The sequence below is a fragment of the Periplaneta americana genome, chromosome 16 (genome assembly GCF_040183065.1).
Source record: "Periplaneta americana isolate PAMFEO1 chromosome 16, P.americana_PAMFEO1_priV1, whole genome shotgun sequence".
NCBI classification, from domain to species: Eukaryota; Metazoa; Arthropoda; class Insecta; order Blattodea; family Blattidae; genus Periplaneta; species Periplaneta americana.
In genome coordinates, this window is record NC_091132.1 from 162,735,872 (window position 1) to 162,759,835 (window position 23,964).

The window sequence follows — 23,964 nt, forward strand, 5'->3', positions numbered from 1 at the left end:
CTCTACTCTGCACCGAGTACTTTGGAACACGATTTTTGTGGCACTGGGATATTTCAGGGAATTAAATTTTCTTAAGGTATGTTTCCAGTTGGAAAAGCCGGAGGAAATGAAGCAAGGGACTACTTTGATCGAGAAATTTAATGTTTTTTTTTTTTTTAATCACTAGCGTCCTTGCACACTTCACAAGATACCACTTTTTGTGTTCATCGTACAAAATCCACGGATGTTAGTCCTGCCATGAATTTTGGTAAATTCTACCCTTACCAGTACCCTTTATTTCGCTTTCGCAAGACAAAACGGAATCACAAAGTTTTGAAATATGTGAAGACGAACTTTGTACATCAGTCGATTTTTGAACGGAATTCAAATCCATTGTATCGAACTAAATGGTTGTCGATATCGTTGGGTTTCCACTTACGTTGGGTAGGATCTATCCGCGCTCTTTTAATTAAAAATTTATCTATGGTCTTGATTAACATCACAAGAAAAACACATCACAATCATACTAAGTAGTTAACCGCACAGCAACGTTTGCGCAAACTAAAATTAAAGTCAACTGATTCTTTCGTTCTTTTATTTACTAAGCACCGATACTCAACGGAGAAGAGTTAAACTGTTTATTGTTGCTTTTCTTTTTTGTAGGGCCCAACAATGCTTCCTTACTTTAACTTACGTACTATTTAAAAATCTGTCTCCACTGATTGTAATAAATCATTCACCTAAAATGAGATAATAATAATAATAATAATAATAATAATAATAATATTGGGAAAATTTCAGTTTACGGATTCCTCACTGACAATTATATATTAAAATACTAAAAGAGCAGATTTGTCTGCGTTTGTCGAATGCGCATCATCATGCTTACGAAAAGGCACTTTTCATTGCCAATAATTTATTTTGTGTGCACAAGGTTGGAATTTTGAAATAAGAGGGAGAGGAAGGAATCTGTGTTCTGAAATTTATCCTAATAATAATAATAATAATAATAATAATAATAATAATAATAATAATAAAACGACAAATTATTGGGTGGGCTCGGGCCCTATGGGCCCATATAAGTTGTTGCCACTGTATAGGCCTACCTAATATTAACAGAATGAAAGTCACATATGCATATCATAAAAGAATGACGCATTAATATAAGCATTTGGGAATGTTTTACTTACAAAAAAAGGACAAATTTCAAAACAGGGATACTACCCTTCCCCTCTGACCCACCACAATTACCTTGCATCCAGCTACTTTGCTTCCAGACTCCTCCCTCTCTCGAGTTCTCACGCCTCATCTCAAAATTGAGATCATTTTGAAGACCTTGCAATAACATTTGACGTTCACGGAATAATAAATGTACTTAAGTTATACCTGTGTTTAAACGTCGAGTGATGAATTTTCGGTAGCCTTCTTGCAGTAATAATATAACAAAGAGAATACAGCTATGCTCCTATGGGCCACTTCTTTTTCCACTCCGAAACTAAAAGTGGATTTAAATTCTTCGGTTTCCGCCCTTGACACCAACATTAATAAACTATATTTACATATTTAGACAACAATGAAAAGCAAGCAACGATGTAACTTATAATTCGTTGAAAGCAAGAAACGAGATCAAGGATGCCGTGAGGTACAGCCACTACACGCATACAAAAACTCACCGAATATGTTTTAAAACCCATAAGATTTTCGTTCCTATAGATATTTTTGCACTTAATTTTATTAATAAATATTTCGCAGATAAGATATAGTCTAATATTTGAATTGAAGAATATTAACACACTCTAAGTCAGTGCTCCCTAATTTTTGGAAAACTAAGTAAAACTGTCTTGAACTTGAAGGACAATTAAAAAAATATATTACAAAAATATATATTATTGAGATGCCAATTACAATAAAATTGTGGAGCAAGCGTTTGTTCTTCCCTACAGTTTAATTAGTTATTAGCTAATTAAAATGTCCGACTTGTAGAATCTCTTAGTTCACTTTTAAGCTTTTGAAAAAACAATGTTATGCTGGTACTCATTTTTTTTTAATGGCCCTTAATGAGCTATAGCTGTACCTAGAGCAGTACATATAAATATGTTTTCTTTTGTGGCAGTATCCATTACAATGATTATATAATAAATTTAATTACATGAGATGTAGAATAATATGAATTTAACAAACTTGGACCTAAGTCTACGCTCAATACTATTTTTACAATTCATATACGCATACTTAACTTAATGGGAACTTAGCAAGCTTAAACCTGAATTTAGTCTGTGTATTCTTACCATATATATTCAAGTTTAATTATAGTGGAGAAAGTTGAAACATCTGAAATGGCATATTTTAAGAACTGGTGGCAACAATATAACAAAAATATGTGCATCTCTGAGGAAACTGGAGGGAAACAGGTTCCAAAAGAAAACAAAGTATATTTTGGACTTCCCTCCATTAACTTCATTTCATAAAAAAAAGTGTCTTAGAATGTTTTAGTATTCTTCGATTCAATTATTAAACACTCAATACCGAAGCTATAAAATGAGCTACTCCATATATATTTTTTCAGTTTCAGATAAAGGTGCGGAAGTTGAAGTAGAAGCACCTGCAGTTGGTGCTTTGTAGGCTTTCACTGTCCTAATTTAACATGATTTTATTAAGACAATTCAAAATTATAACATACACCACTCCGTCTTACTGCAGCTCTAATTTCAAAATTGAATGAAATTCTCATCCTATTTTAACTTTAGTTTAATGATAATACTTCGAATCCTCTTCTGAATTTCACCAAGCAGGACATAACACTGATGGCGTGAACTCGGTACAGTAATTCTTTCTTAACTGGTTTTTATTTGATACCTCTTTGTACTGGAAAACTTTACTCCAGAAATCAGTGGTAGTGCTGAAATTTTTTTCGTTTCACGAAGTTAAACACGCGCCACTGTACTGAAATATTTTCAGTAACTTTTTGGGCTATTCCTTATGTTAATTTGAGAAAACCTTGATTTGTTGTAGAACACAATGGAAACTTAGTCTATTAATGTTAAAAATACAAAAAAATGTTGCTAAAGTCTTTTCAGCAGTTCCTTGATTGAGGGAACAACAAAAAAACGGGTCGTCATGGAATTAATTTCTCACTTTGTGTATTAAGACTGTGTCTGGTTTCAGTTCCAGCTACTGAGTTGTTATCCGGATAAAATAGGGAACATTGATAGACATCTAATATTGCAAGACAAGTATTTGAAAAGATAATGGTCATTGTCGAAAGAGTCGTGTTTTATATGGAACCTGCCTTAAGCCTTATTTACATGGTATCACTTAGTGATAGATAGTCACTGACGTATCACTAAACTGCGCCGTGTACACCACTGTGCAAGTATTCACTGCGTCAGCATATCACTTCTTGCATATCACTAGAACAAGCCGGTTGCCTTCCAACTTTAGTGAGCAGTGATGCATCATTTTTCTCATGATTCCGTCTGTTTAATGGCTGATTTCGCGCGTAAATTAATTACTTGTTTGTATGAGTTGCATTAGAACGCGCTAAATTATGGATATATATATATATATATATATATATATATATATATATATATATATATATATATATATATATATATATATATATATATATACTTACTGGCTTTTAAGGAACCTGAAGGTTCATTGCCGCCCTCACATAAGCCCGCCATTGGTCCCTATCCTGAGCAAAATTAATCCATTCTCTAACATCATATCCCACCTCCCTCAAATCCATTTTAATATTATCTTCCCATCTACGTCTCGGATTTAAAGGATTCGTAACAAGCTGTTTTTTACGGTGAAGGGTTGTTAGCCCTTCGCCCAACCCCCAAGCTGGAGCTGTCTGTGACTGCTTATTCAATATATTCACAGCTACCCTCCACATATATATATATATATATATATATATATATATATATATATATATATATATAATTTTTATTTTATTGGGTTATTTTACAACTCTGTATCAACATCTCAGGTTATTTACGTCTGAATGAAATGAAAGTGATAATGCCGGTGAAATGAGTCCGGGATCCAACACCGAAAGTTACCCAGCATTTGCTCGTATTGGGTTGAGGGAAAACCCCGGAGAAAAACCTTAAGCAAGTAAATTGCCCCGACCGAGATTCGAACCCGGGCCACTTGGTTTCGCGGCCAGACGCGTTGACCGTTACTGTACAGGAGTGGGCTATATATGTGGAATGGTGAATGTACTCTGTGTTTTGTTGAGCAGTATGGGGGACAGGAAGTAAATAAATCAGGAATATAAAAACAAATTAAGAGTCCTATACAAAATGTTAAAAAAAGTATCCAATATTTTAGGCGGTAATAGCATGCATCAAAACAGGAAAATAATGTCTAATAAACATGGGTCCTATGACATACTTTCCGAGATATGAACACTTGTTCATAGGAGGTGCTCAATGTGACGTCCATTTATGGCAATGAATTTCTCTGCCCTACAATAGAGCAGACTACCAGATAATCATACCACAGTTGACACCCTTGACATGGAATAATGATACAACGTAAGGAATACTGAAAACAAAGGTCTGGTTGTGGATATGAGCGGGGTTCAGCAGAGATGGTGTTGTGAATTTTCGTAATCAGCATGTGTAGACTGATGAAAATTCCCATGTAGTTGAAGAAACAAGGCATCAGGACCGATTCTCAATCAACATATGGGCAGGCGCTCTTGGTGATAGATTAATAGGGCCATACGTGCTACCACAGAGACTTTCAGGACTTTCTTATTAACATATTGCCTGCCTTGCTGGAGAATGTGCCGTATCAGCAGAAACTAAATATGTGGTTCATGCACGATGGCACACCAGCACATTTTCTCCGCGATGTGCATGAACACCTGATGCTGACATTTCAGAACAGCTGGATTGGTCGGGGAAGCCCCACACCTTGGTCTGCTCATTACCCAAACCTAAATCCCCTAGACTTTTGCTTATAGGGACACATGAAGGAACCAGGTCAATTTCAGAGTGCGTGATTCCTTACGCCGAAGGGCATAGGAATGCATTGTCATGAATGGACGTCACATTGAGCACCTCCTATGAACAAGTGTTCAGATCTCAGACAGTATGTGTTGTAGGACCCATGTATATTGGACATTATTTTCTTGTTTTGATGCATACTAGTACCTCCCAAAATATTGGACACTTTTCTTTAACACCCAGTATAAGAATTCCGATGATGCCAAACTATCTCCGGTAGATGAAAACAGGAGAATTATTTCCAGTTTTAGTTTTTCTGCCGGTATCCTTATTGTCTGCTTTCTTTGTATAGCAACTTTAACTTCTCCAACCGAAAGGAAAACTGATCAGTAGGGCGAGGATTTTGATGAAATTGCATCTTTTTTCTAGTAAGCCAGAAACATTGCTGCTTTAGTATTTATATGTTATGTGATAAACTGAGAGTTTTAAAACATATTTGTTAGGACATTTTTTTGCATTTTTTATTTTTTACAACTCATAAGAGCATTTTTTGTTTTATTCGGTCATTTTTTGGGTATTTTCATTTAATTTTGGCCATAAATCCCCATTATTAATGCAAAATATTATTTATTTCCTTTGATATTTTCTCAACATATTTTTTCAATTAATACCCATTATTTTGTTTATATTTTAATCGTTTTTCTACACAAATATTGTCATTTTAACGTAGTACACCCCCACGTAATGGATCAGTCCAACCACCCCTTCAATATAGACTCCTCTATACCTGTTAGTTCCGGATAAGAGTGGCCTTGTGGTGGACTACATGGAACTACATCAGATAAAATAATTAATTAAAGTGTACTGCTTAGAAAAATCATGTAAAATTAAATAAACTTGAATGTTGGTACTAGAATTTAATTTAATTACTAGTCTAAATATTAATATTCCTACTAAGCGAATTATGTAAGGTCAATTTTTAAGGCATTTTAAGGGCATTTTTGAAAGATTTTTAGTTCATAAATGCATTGTTTTAGGACATTTTTTCATGATTCATAGGTCATCAAAATCCTAGCCCTACTGATCACCCAGCAGAAAGGAAAACTGATCACTTGTCATCCTTAAGTAATTACTGTTAACTGCAACTATCTTTCACAATCAACTTTTTTAGAAGAGTATTTGAAGGTCCATGCACTTCTCTTCACTCATGTGTAGGCTTGTGAAAAATGAAATCTTGAAGACTACTTACTTCAGCCCAATTATAGGCCTAAAGGAATTCTCTGCAAAGAAGTTCTGCAAATGTTTGTATTGAACACTTTATTAAGAATAAATATAAATAATTCATGTTAATTACACAATGTGACCCTGTGTAATCTGACAGTGTCATTTACCAACACAGTACAATTTTTATTTTGAAATTTTTGTTCTCAATTATCAAGGCTCATGTTGTATTGTCCAAACGTTCGTAATGATTATTCTCTGCTGTACATGAAGTAACAGGTTCTGAGTCAGACATTTTAATTAGTAAATAATTAATTAAACTATAGAAAAGAACAAATGCTTACTCCACAGTTTGTATTGTAATTACTATCTCATTAAGATATAGTTTTGTAATATTTTTTTTAAATTGGCCTTCAAGTTCCTACACAATTTTTGGTAGTTTTCCATAAATTATGGAGCACTGACTTAGGACGTTTCAGTATTCTTCGATTCAATTATCTATACTATTACATATTATGGGAGGGCATGTAGAATGTAAATTATGTGTGCATCCAAAAATGCATATAGTGTTAGTTGGGAGGCCGGAGGGAAGACCTTTGGGGAGACCAAGATATAGATAGGAGAATATTACAATGGATGGTGGGATACGATTGTAAAAACTGAATTAATCTTGCCCAGAATAGGGACCGATAGCGGGCTTATGTGAGCACGCATATACTATATATCATGTAGATCTCTTTTCAAAAATGAAAAGATTATGACAGTCTACAATCTATATATTTTTTAACTTTTAATGAAGCCTACCTATGTAAACAAGAATATTACTAATTATACAAGTACAGTAAATCTGCATTGCTATGAAACCAGAAATAATGACCAATTAAATGTACCACATGTCAGGTTGCAAAAAACACAATTAAACTATGTAATTACTGCAATAAAAGTATATAACAAGATACCAACAAATATAAAGGCACTTAATGAAACAAATTTAAATTTCAGATTAAGAGATGGCTACAAAATAACCCCTTTTATAAATTGAATGAATTTTTTGAAAATGATGTAGTATTTTAGTTAAATTTTTATTATTTTTTACTCTTTTATTATTTTAAATATTGACCCATTGTTTTTTATATTATTACATTGACGAGGCCTCTTGTATTCTTGTACCTTCAAATAAATAAAGAATATGAATATATGAATGAATATGACGGGAATGAACCTCTGGGTTCCTTAAAAACCGTAAATAAGTATGTATTATATCTTATCTGCGCATCATTTAACAATAAAATGAAATGCATAAAAGTCTATTGGAACGAAAATCTGGTGGGCTTTAAAACATATTTGGTGAGTTATTGTAAGCGTATAGTGGCTTTTCGCAAATTGAAGTTGACAAAACCTCCTACTCACGGCATCCTTGATCTCGTTTCTTGCTTTCATCGAGATAAGTTACATCTTTGTTTGTCCTTCATAAATGTTATGTTTTATTTAATGACGTTCGCAACTGCCGAGGTTATATCAGCGTTGCCGGTGTGCCGGAATTTTATCCCGCAGAAGTTGTTTTACATGCCAGTAAATCTACTAATTGTCGCATTTAAGGACACTTGAATGCCATCGACCTGGCCCTGGATCGAACCCACAACCTGGGGCATAGGCTAGCACTATACCAACTGCGCCAGCCAGGCCGACGCTTGCTTTTCATTGTAGTCAAAATATGTAAATATATGTTTTTTTTTTTTTTAATTTATTAATGTTGCTGTCCACGGTGGAAGCCGAAGAAATGGAATCCACTTTTAGTTTCGGAGTGGGAAAAGAAGTGGTCCATAGGAGCATAGCTGTATTTCCTTTGTAATGGTATTATTACTCCAAGAAGATTCTTGTATTATATGATATCGCTTAATTTTCGTTCACCGCCGTCTGGATTGTAATACTATTGCCTGCTCTACGGTACAATTTTACATGAGAAACGTCGTATACCGTATACCAATGTTTCTAGAATTTGGCGCAAGACTGCGAGTGTGACTGCAACATACCGCATCATTTCTAATCTGCAGGTGCTAAACTGTTGATACGATTGTTGGTGATTGATTAATTATTATATGTGACTAAGCTCAATAATGTTTAAGTCAGTAGTGATATATTGAATTTCTGTGCTCTAGTTTGCGTGTATGAACTTTGTGCAAAGTCATAAATTGTTGCGAAATGTGATATTAATTTTTGGATACAAATTTAGGTGCTGTGTTTATGATTAAAAATGGTGAATTGTTGTGTTCCTCTTTGTAAATCTAGACAAGGAAGTTCCCATTCAAAGGGAATAAAATATTATGAAATTCCCTCAGCAAAAGAACTTAGAGAAAAGTGGCTGGCATCTATATCCAGAGAAGGTGCCTGTAAAGGTAGCACATGGGTTCCATCCGATTATTCACGTGTGTGTAGTCTTCATTTTCGTTCAGAAGACTATAGAGAGAACTGCAAGAAACAATTTTTAAAGCCTGGTGTTATACCGAGCATTTTCCCAGCTTACCCCAGTTATCTGCAATCTCGGAAGATTACATCTCGTAAGAAAAGAGCCACTTCAGTGAATAAGGAAAGTGAAGTAGAACTTTGCGGAAATTCTGGTAAGTAGCCAATTAAGAACAAATTTTTAATATTTTCTTGAATTTTTTATCTTAGTATTGTTGCTAGAAGGAAGATTTTTTTTTCCACATTGGCCAAATAAATTCCACACAGAAATTTTTCATGAAATTGAAAACAAGTATGAGATATGAGTTCGAGTTAACCTCAAAGATAATAACAGTTCTGCAAGTTCACGGATGAAAATTAATTGGGCCTATCTAAAATTTATAGACGGGAGAAAAAATGGCAGCTATGAAAAAGGAATTGAAAAAAATGCAGGAAAAAGTAATTAATCATCCGGAATTAGATCAACTATAGGTTATAAAAGAACATTTCGGCTTTAGACCGAAGAGCTCGACCATAATGGGTGTGAGCAATCTCCTGCAGGAAATACAGAATGCAATTACAGAAAAGCAGATAAAGTCATATGTTCTGTGTATCGATTATCAGAAGGCGTTCGACTCAGTAAATCGACAACTACTTGTGACAAAACTAGATGATGTGCTGGGAAGATCAACCCTAACAAGACTCATTGGAAATATAATGGCAGAAAATTACATTCAGATAAACGATAGTGCGGGCGAATCAAACTGGATCAGTAAAAAAAACGGCGTATTACAGGGCGATCCTTTGAGTCCAATGCTGTTTAATATACTAACGTACGACGTGGGAAGGGAAATAAAAGCAAACACCAAATCCAGAATATACATATACGCTGATGACATGGCACTAGTGTCAGAGAATGTTGAGGACCTCCAGAAAGCCACCGACATACTAGGGAAGTGAGCGGCAGAAAATGAAATGAAAATAAATGAAGATAAGACCGATCTTGTAATATTTAGAAGAGGAGGAAGAGTTACGGAGAGAGTGAGTATAATGTGTAATGGGAAAATAGTCAACCGAAAGAGTGCCTTCAAATATTTGGGAGTAGGCCTAACCATACAAATAACAGGGACAACATTCGCTGTGCACTTAAAAGAGAAACAAATAGCCGCAATAAGGAGCATCAACAGTATTGGAAATCTCTTAGATATGTCCATTATCTCAGCAATGAAACTCTTTGAAGCTAAAATCTGGCCTACCTGCACAGACGGTCTGGAAATGATATGGGAATATCTAAGTGAAAAACAACTGAGAGATGTGGAAAGTATAAAATCAAGATACTTGAAGAGGGCACTCGAACTCTGCAAATACTCATTTTGTCAAGGTACGCATACGAGTTAGCACGGGAAACTTTCTTTCTGGACGACTTAAGACTGAGGATGCTGCTACCAGCCACGGAGAGCTACAAGAAAGTAGTGGAAGAAAGATGACAGAAACGGAAGAAGAGCACAGAGGATTTCTAACAACGAATGCTATGATATAGCGAGACTGGACGAATGCCAGCTACGGCACAAGATGGCTGACCACAGGATATCATCACAGAGTGTGTACAACCAAGAGATACCACTCCGCTGACGAAATAGCAATAAAGCAACGACTTCTTTACGATAGAACAAGTGACAAGTTCTACGGAATAGTTAATGCAGAGGATATATATGATAAATGCGTAGAAAAATATCCAACATTGGCAAACAAATTACTTTGTTTTGTAGTGAATGACCTCTAAAAAATATTCACAATACCAGCAGCTTATTATTTTGTTAAAAGGTGACAGGGTCAAGAGTTATATCAATTGATTAATCAAGTAATCAAATATATATATATATATATAATTTAAGACGGCGCTTCTTCCGTCGGATCCCGGCCAACTAGTCACTCATTACGAGTGCACCTCAGCACATGTGTGGACTTCGGTCCTATGTTCATAGATATCTATGACGTAGTGCAGAGGGCGGCCACTAGAGGCAACCCAAGAGTTGGAACTTAAAACTGAGACGATTCTTCCGACACCGGAGTAGAATCCGGTGTGGCTAAAGCGTCAGCACATAGAGCTGAAAATCCAGGGTTCAAATCCCGGTGCCGGAGAGAATTTTTCTCCGTTTCATTACTCTTTCATCGTACAAGTAATCAAAGCAGTAGAAGACTGTAGATTCCATGTCCTAAGAATTGTGATAATCATAAAACAAATGTCTTAATATTTCGATAGTTTGGAAATGGAGATCTGAAATTTAGTGTTCAACACCATTGTGACCATCAACGTCCACCGTTTCTAAGTTTTGATTACTATCATTTGATTAAGGACATAAGGTCTCAATTCCTAAACAGGGATATGGCTGACGGTGATGGGCTATTAACTTCCAAATATTTGAAGGAAATAGGCCTATATGGTCTGTAAGCGAAGTTGACTGTGAAGCGTGTTCGATACTTAACCAAAAAACACATTGAAGCTATTAAGTGCCAAAAAAAAAAATGAATGTATTAAGGGCTGTACAAGTTTTCTGTCCTGTAGTAACTGCCACAGTTGACTTCATAAAGAATAACAATGCCCATATCAGACTAAATAAGCAAAATAGACGTCATATTATATATTGCAATCCAGACGGCGGTGTTTTATCGAGTTATAAGTTACATCGTTGCTTGCTTTCCATTGTAGTCAAAATAGGTTTATAATTTAAGTCAATCTGCAGTTTCCTATTGCCACTTCCAACGGACTCCTAACGAATATTCACACGTTTATCACTGGGATTGTGTCGCTGGAAATCAATTTTGAACAATTTTATCACAGCCGCGACACATTTCAATTTTTATTCTACAATATAAATGCAATTATCACTACAATGACAATAATTCTTGCAGATAACACAGAAACAACTTCGGAAACGTTATTAACACAATAGCAGTTTAACTTCACTTCCACTAGATGACTCTGACTTCCAGCAGACGATATGCTATAGGTGTAGCAGGAATGCCAATATCGGCAAACGAAATGAAACTGTGAGGAATGTTACAACAGGTTTGCTAAACGTTAGGAATCTTACAATCGGTGTGTAGTATGTTAGGTTAGATGTGAAAGATTATATGAATGGTTACCACAGTTGGCGACACTGCAATTATTCTCCCACTCCACCTCAAATTACGTCACAACGACGAAATATGGCCGCCTTCTTCATTCAAATACGATAATTTTTCTATATAAGTAACAGCTGTCCCAGTGATCACATCGAGTTTCTACTACTCCGCAATACCAAATTCAAGATTCACCATAATTTATTAATGTTGCCGTCAAAGGCGGGAGTCGAATTGGAATTTACTTTTAGTTTCAGAGTTAAACAAGAAGTGACCCATGGGATGGTTATTAACATACAAGTTACTCTACTTTGATCTAAGACTCTTTATTTTATCGTAAATATTAAGTACGATATTTAAAGTTACTTACGTACGTATTGTACCAACTCCATTCTCATAGTATGGTCACAGTCTAGTATAAACAGTCACTAAGCTCAATACTGTACTAGGGAATATGCAGCTATAGATAGTTGCTAACCACTAGGATCGCTACACTACTTTTATAGTTGGACGAAAAGGAAGTTACAAATGACAAAATTTCCATGTACTGGAGAGAATTATCTTCCATCTGTTATAATATATTCTGCACAGAGATCCACCACTTTTTCTCCAGAAGAAAATCACCAAGCACGAGAGAAACCACGAAATTCCATATGTAGGTACACTGAATGCATATTAATAACCTCACTGCAATAAATTAAAATACGATAATGTCATTTAACGACGTTTGTTACCTCATATTACCATATGATATCCTTAATGAGTGTCTGTAATTCTTTCATAGTAGGGTGTATATTTATAGAAAACTTTTTGGTTATGTTATATGTATTTTGTATCGTGCACATTGCGTTTAATATATAATAGTTGGGGTTTAGACCTAGGCTATAGCAATTCTTTTTCCATGTAGGCCATGTACCGGTACTATGATATTTTAAATTTGTGTCTGGAATTCTTTCACTGTAGGGCCTTTATATTTTTACGTAGTTATAGAAGTGCCCAAGAAAACAAAATAAATTTCAGTTTGCTCATGGCCACCTATAACAATAAAATAAACTGCTTGCTATGTGGTGATGCTGAACGAAAAACTCACAAAATACTCATCGGTGATGGGTAGCTTTCAATTCCTGCACACGTATCGTTTTTAGTTCAGAAAGGCATGCCCAATTGAATGTGTTTCGACCACTATTGCATGCATTACTTGAATGCTTAAAAGTTGAAAGAAAAGTTGGACCTTAGAAATGCACCTTTATGTTTCTGTATATAGCATACATTTGTTCAGAATAAGTTCGGAATACAGCAAAATATGTTACAACCGCTCTAAATAAGTCTTTTCCAATCCTAGATCCTGCATATGACTGTCAATCTCTATAAATCCCTCTTTCAGTTCAGATGGATTTGATAAAGATGGAACCGGACATCAACCCATTGCCTATGCAGTTAAGTGATACAGAAGAGAAGAAGCCCTTATCGGAGGTAAATTCAAAGTGTCCTCTTGTTATTGTTGTAATGTGTTCTTTGTATCGAGTTTGGAATGATCTGCCTGGTTGTTCAATGTCAATACATCTACATATGCCAAACACATAACTAATGCTAACCACACATACAATAACATAAATACAGACATGGAAACCTTACACATACAACCCAAAAACTCAACACACTAGAACAATATGAAATATACAGACACACTAAAACACACCCTGATCAAATTCTCAACACACAGATAAATTTCAGAACACACACACTATTTGACACCACATATCAACACTTTTCAACAATCGAACGCAACCACACAACAGGCAGCGAAGTTTGAGATGACGCCGAGATCTAGTAGGCTCTGAGGATGGTGTGAAGAAACATCGAAACAGCTGTAAGCCGCACATGCTTACATAATTAACACGAGTAAGATCGCCACTTAATCAATTATTTATAGTCAAGTGTTAAAAGTAGTGTACGAAAGATTCATCATAGATGTTGCAATTTATTTTCAATTAATCTGTAAATGTAATCCAGATAGATAGAAGTTTTGTCCAAGTTAGATCTCAATGTGCCACCATTGCATACACAATACTTTTCATGACATAAGACATATCTATCATGTGAGTTGTAACATCGCAGTGGTATCTTTTGCAAAAACTGAGACAATCCTGGTTTATTGATACTCAATACTAAAAAAAAAAATAGCGTGTAAGAGGGTCTTAGACTAGAAATGTTTAGTTTAAGTAAGCATAAGGGTGTAATTGTTCGTCTTATTTGAACTGTTGTATCAGTGAAGCATGGTGATTAAGTGAAGTTATGGTTTTACAGTGCAGTGAATAGTTCCGATCAGTGATAATTTATAGTGTCAATGAAATGTTTTCTATAGTGTCAGTGAAATGTGTCCTAAAGTGTCAGTGAAATGCGTCATAGTGCCACAACAGTGAGTGAGATGAGAATAAAGTGAAAGATTATTATCAATACTAATGTGAAACTTATGTAGGGCCTATACATATGTAGGTTGTATTGTAAAATTAGGTTCACTTATTAATTACATTATTTTATGTGTTATTATTAATTGAAGAGTCCACTGCAAGAATGATGGATGTCACTTTCTTGTCGAAAATGAAAAGACTGTCAATGCATAGCTTAAGACATATAGAATGTACATAGAGAGTTATATGGCATTAACACTGATAGTCATTGTCCAGTAATGATCGGAAAATCACAGTTAAGCTTTGAGCGCTAAGCATTTCAAACTTTCAATTGCTTCTCCTGCAAAATATACTCTAAATGACATCCATCATTCTTGCAGTGGACTCTTCAGTTGTAATTATTGTATTAAATTGTATTGTGTATTGTGTAATTGTATTGTGTATTGTAATTTTATTGTGTATTGTAATTGTATTGTGTATTGTAATTTTATTGTGTATACCACTGCCACCGAGTGCTTGCCCACTTGCAGTTTAAATAAATACAATATCCTTAGATCGCTGTGCATACAGAACTTCAAACAAAGAAATTGTTTGGTGTCAGGTCTGGAGAATTTTGACGTCATGTAATTGACCACTTTGACCTCACAGATCTATCTTTACTTGCTATTTTCCAAATTTCACTATCATATAGACATGTTGTTACTGCCATTATTCTATAATGTTTCATTACATATATCATCTTACTTTCTTCTTTAGCGTTCTTCTTATTTTGACAATCACCATGTTAAATCCTCTTATTTTATCATGGATATCTACTTCTCCGTGATATATAAATTAAAATGATGGAGTTATTCTAATACTACAAATAATACTATTACATTCATTGTCTTCACTCTTATTGAATTCTGAAAATTCTCTCGTAATAGGTAGAAGGTTACGAGCGCAGAGGTACTCCGGATTTTTCTCTATGATTCTTTTGGTCGCCAGTGAATATCTAGTCAATGGAAATTATGGCCATTATGTAGGTATCTTGTTGGGAAGGATAGTGAAGAGTTGAAGGCATGGATGAGAGAAACTTCTACCACAATTTATCAAGATATGCACTGGAGCTTGATTAAATGTTGCGATGATGTGACACAAATAAGCCATATTTCGTCCATTATAATTGAGCGCCAATAACATGTGGTGGGATTTTTTTTACCCGAGAAGTACTTTATTTACTTTAGGGGTAATGTTGAGTGGCAAAATGAAATATTCAAATTCCATAAAGAAACATTACATCACTCTATGGCAAATGTTTTCTCTTATATAGGTGTATTATGAAGTGGACCCCAGTACAGAGTTGGCTCTACTTTATTCGCACTCAAAAGTGAAGTTTTACCTTTTCACTAACATATGCCACTTTTAAAATCTTCTATGCTCGACCATGCCAAAATGTAGTAATTATACACCTGGTAGCAGCCCTTTAATGGACCTCATTAAAGTACACCTATTCATTAAAGTTCAGGTGTTCCACCAATCAGAAAACACCATTGTAGCAATATGAATGCGCAAGTATCTATTATTCTCGGATATGCAATCGAAAGACAACTAGCGAAACGTCACGGAGGCTGGAAATCCAATACTGTTGCAGAAGGTTATGTTCTGTTACTATAATAATTAGCGTTAATTGTAAACAATATTCAAATAAATTCAATTTGTCATCTCGTTTTTCAATGTCTAAATCAATTTCAAGGTTATGTCAAGATTAACGTTTACTTTAGTCTCTAGATTATATCAAAGTCATTGACATTTGTTTCTCGGAAAAAATCAATATTTTCGCGTCTGCGCTCATCTCACATTTTACGAGATATTGCACAAGGTCAGTTCCGCTCCCCAGTCAGATAAGAATAACATGAATGCTTATGAATAATTTCAAGTTAGAAATATGGTCGAGCATAAAATGTCGTATGAAACTTGCCTATAATGGTAATTAAGATGCTCGTATGAAAATTATGAAACTCGCTTGCGCTCGTTTCATAAACATACTTGCGTCTTAATTACTACCATTATAGGCTCGTTGCATAATGTACTATTATTCAATTTTTCAATCATTTTCATAATTCCTCTCCTGTGCTGCAAGTAGTATTGAAGCACTGGCATGCAGACCCAGAGTGCAACCTGCAACACTTGTGATCAGCTTCTGTCACATTGTAGTAAATTACTTATTAATTGTTACTCTTTGTTCAGCAGGAAGGGAATTTATTGGATCTTCCCGTGACTAGGATAAAAGAGGAATGCGTGGACGACAGCTACAATCACAATCCAGAGATAAAATTTGAAGAAATTATACTGCCAAACAATTTCCCCGTAATGAAGTGTGAACCCGAGGTGAGTGTAGCTCATTGGGTGTGCTGACCCTTCTTTTGAGTGTGTAACTTATATTACGTTTGTCACAGAAACCTTGTCTGTACAGCTATGGTGACAGCGAATTTTGGTTTACAGTGGGAAGAGTAAATCTATCTGGTTGTTATTTATTGCTTATTTCTTTGTTGCCCAAATTAAATTATGATATGACGGTTTTGTTTAAGTTTTGAAGAAAATTCTTTACATGAAATACAGTTATTTTTGGCAAGGTATGAGATCTTGCTATATAGGAAGAGGCGATATACAAGAATATCGCCTAATGATTTATGCTAAGTGAATGCTTTTTTTCCACAGAACTAAACGCTAGATTTAGGTTGACACAATTAACATATACAAGGGTTGTGAGAATTATAGGAAGGTGTGTTTTCATCATAACAGCTATTTACGATACAAGTATTGAAAGTGACATTTTATCATTGTTGTCACAAAAAATCTTACGTCGGGCAATATAATTGTCCTTACTTTTCCACTTCTGAGAAAAAACTAACGCAACGTCGTCATTATCAGTCTGTTCTACCCTTTTTCCACAACATCTCTTATGACGTCAACAAGGTCCATGTCATCTACAATGCCATCTCTATCATTACTGTCACCAGATTCGTCAGTTGTTGCCAGTAAACTTGTCCGATTTCGTCAGTTTGCAAAGGGCGGCCGTGAGTTACACTGTTTGTACTAGTTTGTTCACACTTCATGGCCGAGACTGAACTACGAATCGCACTCTTTAATCTTTTCGCTGTAAGAAAAATCCCAATGTAAACAATAGCACGTGACTGAAGTGAGGCTTCATTGGCCAATGTTTGGCGCCATAGATTCTCAATACTTGTTCCCGCCTACTGTTGTACATTCTGTTTCATGTTAAACATTTCCCGTTACTCGTCAAGTAGGCCTAACCTCACTACTATGCATTTGTTTGCTTAGGAAACATTTACTTTATAATTACTGCAATTAAATTATTTTTAAGTCTTATGTCTTCACAATGGACAGTTGAGGATACCGAAGCCATACTTCAGTACCACGTGCTTACGTGAACAACCACGAGCTCAAGTGACGCCAGCTTGTTAGAAGAACAGACTACCTCGGTACTACTGTTGATATTCATCCGCGTTCATAGTACATAAGAAAATATAAAAATAGCTTTTCTTTTACATAGCATTTTACTTATGAGTGAAGTTAAATGTTTCATCGTATTGAACAACTAGAATTATATTTTTTTTTATTTTCAAATAATACAAGATTATGGTTTCCAAATACGAAGTATATTTTCCTGTGTCGTGTGAGTGTTTCGACTGGGAGCCAATCACGGGTATGACAGCCACGTGCTTATGTTTACATTAGGATTTCTCTTACAGCATAAACAGTATAGAGGACCATTGGGCAGATTTTGATTATGTCAAAACAATGATGGGGAGGGGAAATGAGTAACACCGAGCTCATTCCTAGCTATGGACAACTTATAGCTTCGTCTTTGTGAAAGGAGCACAAATCAAAACAGTGAGTTCTCAGAGGCAATCGAAACTTAAGTCTGAGGCATTTCAAGTTGAATAAGATCAACTCACCCACGATCCATATACAAATTGATCCTAACGATCTTCAGATTCAGATATATAAGAAAAGGAGAACATGCTTCGAAATTTTATGACATGATGCTGCGTCAGAATAGAAATCGTAGCCATAAATATCTCAATAGAATAGAAAATATAATAAATATGAAGCCGTGTATAGAAATGGAAACATCGACCTTTCATTTACTACGATATTTCACCGCAACAAAAATATCTTAACATTAGTATCCATTATAGTGATTTAAATTATGAAATGCACCCAGAAGTGCAGTGCACGGACATGACAAGCATATGACAGAAAGTATCACCCATGCAATTTCATCTGCGGCAAAGGGTTGAATGTTTTTTCAGTGCAATGTCAGATGTACTCGCTCTCAAATACAATGTTGCTAATAAATCTCATTGCATTTCCTAGCCAATTATTTCTCTCAACAGTGCTTTTAGTCTTGAACACTACTATTCGAGCTATCCTAATAATTGTATACCTAGTAAATAACTGGTTGTGTTTGTAATTCCTTAAGGGATTAGGTACAGCCTACAGCAGTGAGATTTTTTAGATATTCAACATTTTTTTCCTCTATTACTGTATCTTGTACAATAATGAAAATTGGTATATGTAAAAACTGTTCTGCTATATGAAAAAAATATTTTTACGATTCAAAACAAAAAAATTATTTACATTTTTTTCTTTTTTTTTTTTTTTCAAAATTTATTTCACTGTGCAGCGATGAAGCATTTCCGACATAACTCAAAGACTATCCAGGATTCTACGATGAATTTTTTTTTGTTTATTTGTGCATGTTGTATCTGCAATATGGTCCAATATCACTTTTCTACCTTTGATAGATTCTCTGATAAAATATAATTTTATTTTAAAAATGGTCATGTATCAGTAATTTCTTCTAACACAAAATTAAAAAAATATATATATATATTTATATTTATTTATTTATTAAGGAATGTAGTTGAAAGCGCACGATATTGTAAACATGAGTTTCAGTAATGAAATAAAAGAGAGAGAACATGACAAAGTTAACAAGTTTATGAATTATGAGGGAAATGCTTCATCACTGCACAGTGAACTGCCACCATTTTGAATTTGTAAAAAAAAATATAAATAATTTTTCTAATCGTAAAAATATTTTTTTCATATAGCAGATGGACAATGTTTTACACCTACCAATTTTTATTATTGTACAAGATACAGTAATGGAGGAAAAAAATGTTAAGTATTTCCAAAAATTTTACTTCTGTAAGCTATACCTAACCCCTTAACCACTTCTTCATATTTTATATCTTCCCATTTTTACAGCATTCTGTTCGGCTGATGTTACACTTGTAGATTTAACTTGTGTCTCTTACTACACCACAAATGGTACCATTTCTCTGATATACCACTATTTATTATTCGTAGGAAGAGACATTTGTCATGTCTCCAATAAAAGAGGAGTCTATGCTGGAAGTAACGACAGAGGAATCTGAAGTCTTAACTGAGAGGTGAGTGTAGGTGTATGTGATCATTTTGTGCTTGTTTCCCTGGGTCAAGTATATAATGACGTAGAGCACTAATCTTACGTGTTACCATGACGCATAGGAACATAACTGTGAGGTCTCCTATATTTCTCGATTACCACTTCTCGAATGTGGAAGCATTAGAGATGCAATAGAAAAGTGCAGTTGTATCGTAAGAGACGAAACAAATGTAATGAAAAAACTTTGATAATCCTTTTGAGCAAGATCCAAATATTCAAAATTTAGATATCAAATTTCTGATTTTCAAAAGGCTTCATCCTTGTTCACTGCTTTAGATGGGGAAGAATTTGCATTTAAATATTATACCGATATTACGAATTTAAATTTGGTGTAGAGAACAGTTTATTCGCAGGTTGTTTGCAATCGTTTTACTTACATTTTATTTTATAATGTGGCAGTTTACTGCATTGCACCATGTCTCGTAATTTTGATTATTTTTTATCTCTGAACATTCGCAACTTTCACAAATGGGATCTTCTTCATTACAGCATATTGTACACTGACGGGATTCAAGAGCCGCAGAAGAGATATACAAATCCGGAAAATTGTGTCGACTCAGTGAACACTTCTTCCGAAAGTGCCATTGAATCAGGGAACTACGACCACATGCCTAGAAGAGAGAACTATTTGCTGTCACAATCTGGCCGTCACACTGACAAATTGACTTCCAAATACGATGTCTATGCAGAATGTTTATCAAAATCTGAAGATCTCGAAACACGTGTACGTGCAGATACTGGCGAAAAGCTATTTACATGTGATACATGTGGCAAATGCTTCAAATATCTTTGCTATCTGAAAAAACACATACGCACGCACAGCGACGAAAAGCCATTCAAATGCGATACTTGTGGGAAATGTTTCTCACGATCGGGAAATCTCAAAGTCCATGAAAACTTGCACACTGCCGTAAAGCTCTTTAAATGTGATATCTGCGGAAAATGTTTCAAAGCTCCTTGCTATTTGAACACTCATTTACGTACACATTCTGGTCAAAAGCCATTCAAATGTGATACTTGTGGGAAACGTTTTGCACAATCAGGAAATCTTAGAGTGCATATACGTTCGCACACTGGCGAGAAGCCATACAAATGCGATAGTTGTGGGAAATTTTTTTCTCTATCGGGTAATCTCAAAACCCATGAATGCTTGCACTCGGGCGAAAAGGCCTTCAAATGTAATACCTGTGGAAAGTGTTTCAATGCTCCATGCTATCTAAACACTCATTTACGCACGCATACTGGCGAAAAACCGTTCAAATGCGACACTTGTGGGAAACATTTTGCACAATCGGGAAATCTTACAACACATTTACGCTCACACACTGGCGAAAAGCGTTTCAAATGCGATTATTGTGGAAAAAATTTCGCAGAAATGGGGCATCTGAGAACTCACATACTTACTCACACGGGGGAAAAGCCGTTCAAATGCAATTGTTGCGAGAAATGTTTCTCCCATTCAGGCTCTCTCACAAATCATATGCGAACGCACACTGGCGAGAAGCCATACAAATGTTCTAACTGCATGAAATGTTTTTCGAGATTAGAAACTCTCAAAATCCATATACGCACGCACAAAGACAAAAAGCTATGCAAATGAGATACAGTTGAATAAAGTTTAACATAAAAACAAAAATGGTACACTGAAGAATTAAAGCATGAAGATGCAATTACTAATGATACATGATATTTATAAAGAGACTGGTCTGTTCACAGTTAAAAATATATTATATGAAATTAAGAAACAAGTCAGAAATAAATTAACTCAAGCGAAACTAGATAATACAAAATTAATTGTGAACTCTGGTAACAAATGTAAAACTGCCTGGAATCTGATAAAAAATAAAAGATCTAGTAACTCTCAAAATCAAATAAACAAACGTAATATATCGCCGGAAGTGTTGAAGGAATTTTTCATTGACTCAGAGGACAAAATTAAATCCAAAATTCAATGCTGTGAAAGTACTAACCAGAAATGACAAATCTCATGTACTTCGAAATGGAGAGAGGTCACCATATGGAACATAAAGAAAACTTTGAGAAAAACCTAATTCAGAAGACGTTTATGATATGTCAAATGATTAAAAAAAATAGTTCTATATTCCTATTACAAATACTGTAGATCAAGTCCAAATAGTTACAGAACAATCTCTGTCATTCCAGTGCTATCTAAGATAATTGAATATGTAATTTAAAATCAAATTTATGACTACTTTGAAAATTCAAGTCTCTTTAGTACCAACCAATTTGGCTTTAAAAAAGAAAATTAACAAATGATGCAATTGAGCTTTTAATAACCGAAATTTAAAAAAACAATTCAAACTAGATCACAAGTTAGCCATACCAAATCTCCAGGACGCCCTCGTGTTCCTGATGAGGTCGTAGAACAAGTGAGGGACAGCTTTGTTCGGTTCCCAAGTTTGACTCGCCTCAATTGCTTCATTTCCGGGTTCGATAAGGACTGGGTGTTTGTTCAACCTTTACCTGCCAATGTCGCTGAGCTCAGAAACTGGGTCTACACTGCAGTTGCAGAAGCGGTGCCGGATATGCTGCATCGAATGTGGGAAGAAATTGACTTCAGGTGGAATGTTTGCAGGATGAGCAATTGGAGTTACATTGAACCATATTGAATGTTTATGAGTAAACTTGGGGTGTTCTGCTATCAAATGACATTAAAAGCAAGTGTGTAAGTATTCCCAATAAATTTTCATGAACTTTTAAACTTGTAAACCTCTTTTTGAATCATCCTGTATATATAACCTACTGTTCTCCAACCAGGAGATCAACCATGAAAGGAATGTGCTTACTATTGCGTCATCTATTGGAACGAAGTAGATAGACGATATTACCGTTATAACGTCAGTTTAAAAACCATGCGCTCTCTTCCATATGTTATTTCCTGTATGGAGAGATTAAAAGACCAGGAGATTAACCTTGATCTAATTTTGTAACTAGGATAGTATAAACATGTGTGTATCAATGTTATTGTTTGTGCTGTTACAGCTAGCCAATAGAGATAAGAGTATCCACGTGTGTGACCTTATGACATCTTATGACATCAACATTCATTCACAGCATTATCCCACTTCGTCTCAGTCCCCGAAGACTTTCTCGTGGTTGGAGTACAGTAGTCCTATACACTTTACAAAATATTGACAATTACTCACTAGTAGTCAATATACATGATGATGAAGTAAGAAATAGTGAACAAACTAATATTTTATTTAATTTTTTTATATATTTTTTTTATTTTATTGGGTTATTTTACGACGCTGTATCAACATCTAGGTTATTTAGCGTCTGAGTGAAATGAAGGTGATAATGCCGGTGAAATGAGTCCGGGGTCCAGCACCGAAAGTTATCCAGCATTCGCTCATATTGGGTTGAGGGAAAACCCCGGAAAAAACCTCAACCAGGTAACTTGCCCCGACCGGGATTCGAACCCGGGCCACCTGGTTTCGCAGCCAGACGCGTTGACCGTTACACCACAGGTGTGGACTACAAAGTAATATTCCACACAGTAAAGTAAATCCATGGTGCTACAGCCCTGAAGGGCCATGTCCGACCAGCTGGCTGCTGGCTCACGTTCACATGCCGAAGCAGAGGTGGACGATCATCCAACCAGAATGGAGGTATCGTGTGGTTAGCACGATGATCCCCCCAGCCGTTATAGCTGATCTGCTGAACCGGATTTTCGCTACCTATCGTAGCACCCCAAGTGCATCACGATGCGGATGGGCACAGGTCCCATACACTGGCCGGAATTTCATGAGAAAATAATAATAATAATAATAATAATAATAATAATAATAATAATAATAATAATGATTTATTTAGCTGGCAGAGTTAAGGCCGTAAGGCCTTCTCTTCCACTCAACCAGCAAAAAGTGTATACACATATGCATGAACTTACGAAAAATTCAACAATTTGAATTAGATGAGAGTTACATGTATACAAGAGTTATTTACGAATTAAACAACAAAATACTATGAACTATTAATTAAACACTGAAATAAACTGTGTAGCAGAATTAAGCTAAAATACATAGAATGTTAATATATTTCAAATAATATTAGATAATAGAAAGAGATTATTATGAGAAAATTTTGAAAATACAGCACTATCAGGATGATGTCTAAAGAAAGAAGTAAAAATGTAGTCAGTGATAGTTTAAATCAATATGATTGAAGTGAAATGCTAATAAGGTTATCTTTTAAGCTGTTTTTAAAGGTGTTTATTGTCTTGCAGCCCCTAATTCTTTGTGACAAGGAATTCCATTGACCAGAGGTGGATACTGTAAAAGATGATGAATAACAAGAT

At 35.2% G+C, this 23,964-nt stretch overlaps 2 protein-coding genes across 5 annotated transcripts in view; one reads left to right on the forward strand and one right to left on the reverse strand.

Annotated features, from left to right (window-relative positions):
• LOC138691700 (zinc finger protein 214-like) overlaps positions 1 to 23,964 on the reverse strand; it is a 70,880-nt gene that overhangs the window by 25,564 nt on the left and 21,352 nt on the right. The window contains exon 1 of one of the 2 annotated variants that reach the window (XM_069813960.1): positions 1,366 to 1,660. The exons of the other annotated variant lie outside the window; for it this stretch is intronic. The gene's annotated coding sequence lies outside the window, so the exon portion shown is untranslated. Of the gene's footprint in view, positions 1 to 1,365; positions 1,661 to 23,964 lie in introns of those variants that run through there. 2 annotated transcript variants of the gene reach the window in all.
• On the forward strand, positions 7,262 to 22,841 carry LOC138691699 (zinc finger protein ZFP2-like). 3 transcript variants are annotated; one of them, XM_069813959.1, is made up of 5 exons: positions 7,262 to 8,785; positions 13,117 to 13,205; positions 16,376 to 16,513; positions 19,526 to 19,608; positions 22,103 to 22,841. In XM_069813959.1, exons 1-5 carry the CDS (start codon positions 8,422 to 8,424, stop codon positions 22,242 to 22,244), a joined length of 816 nt encoding a protein of 271 aa, XP_069670060.1. In that variant the 5' UTR covers positions 7,262 to 8,421; the 3' UTR covers positions 22,245 to 22,841. The 3 variants fall into 3 exon arrangements, with proteins under 3 accessions (XP_069670060.1, XP_069670058.1, XP_069670059.1); XM_069813957.1 differs by having other exon boundaries at positions 7,281 to 8,785; positions 20,133 to 22,832; XM_069813958.1 differs by lacking the exon at positions 7,262 to 8,785 and adding an exon at positions 8,794 to 12,387 and having other exon boundaries at positions 20,133 to 22,832.

Bases quoted from the DNA above. Each gene is read 5' to 3' on its own strand.
- LOC138691699 (XM_069813957.1), top strand. From the start codon at position 8,422: ATGGTGAATTGTTGTGTTCCTCTTTGTAAATCTAGACAAGGAAGTTCC. The intron at 16,514-19,525 runs GTGAGTGTAGCT...TATTATTCGTAG, and splicing joins TAATGAAGTGTGAACCCGAG to GAAGAGACATTTGTCATGTC. The intron at 19,609-20,132 runs GTGAGTGTAGGT...TCTTCATTACAG, and splicing joins TCTGAAGTCTTAACTGAGAG to CATATTGTACACTGACGGGA.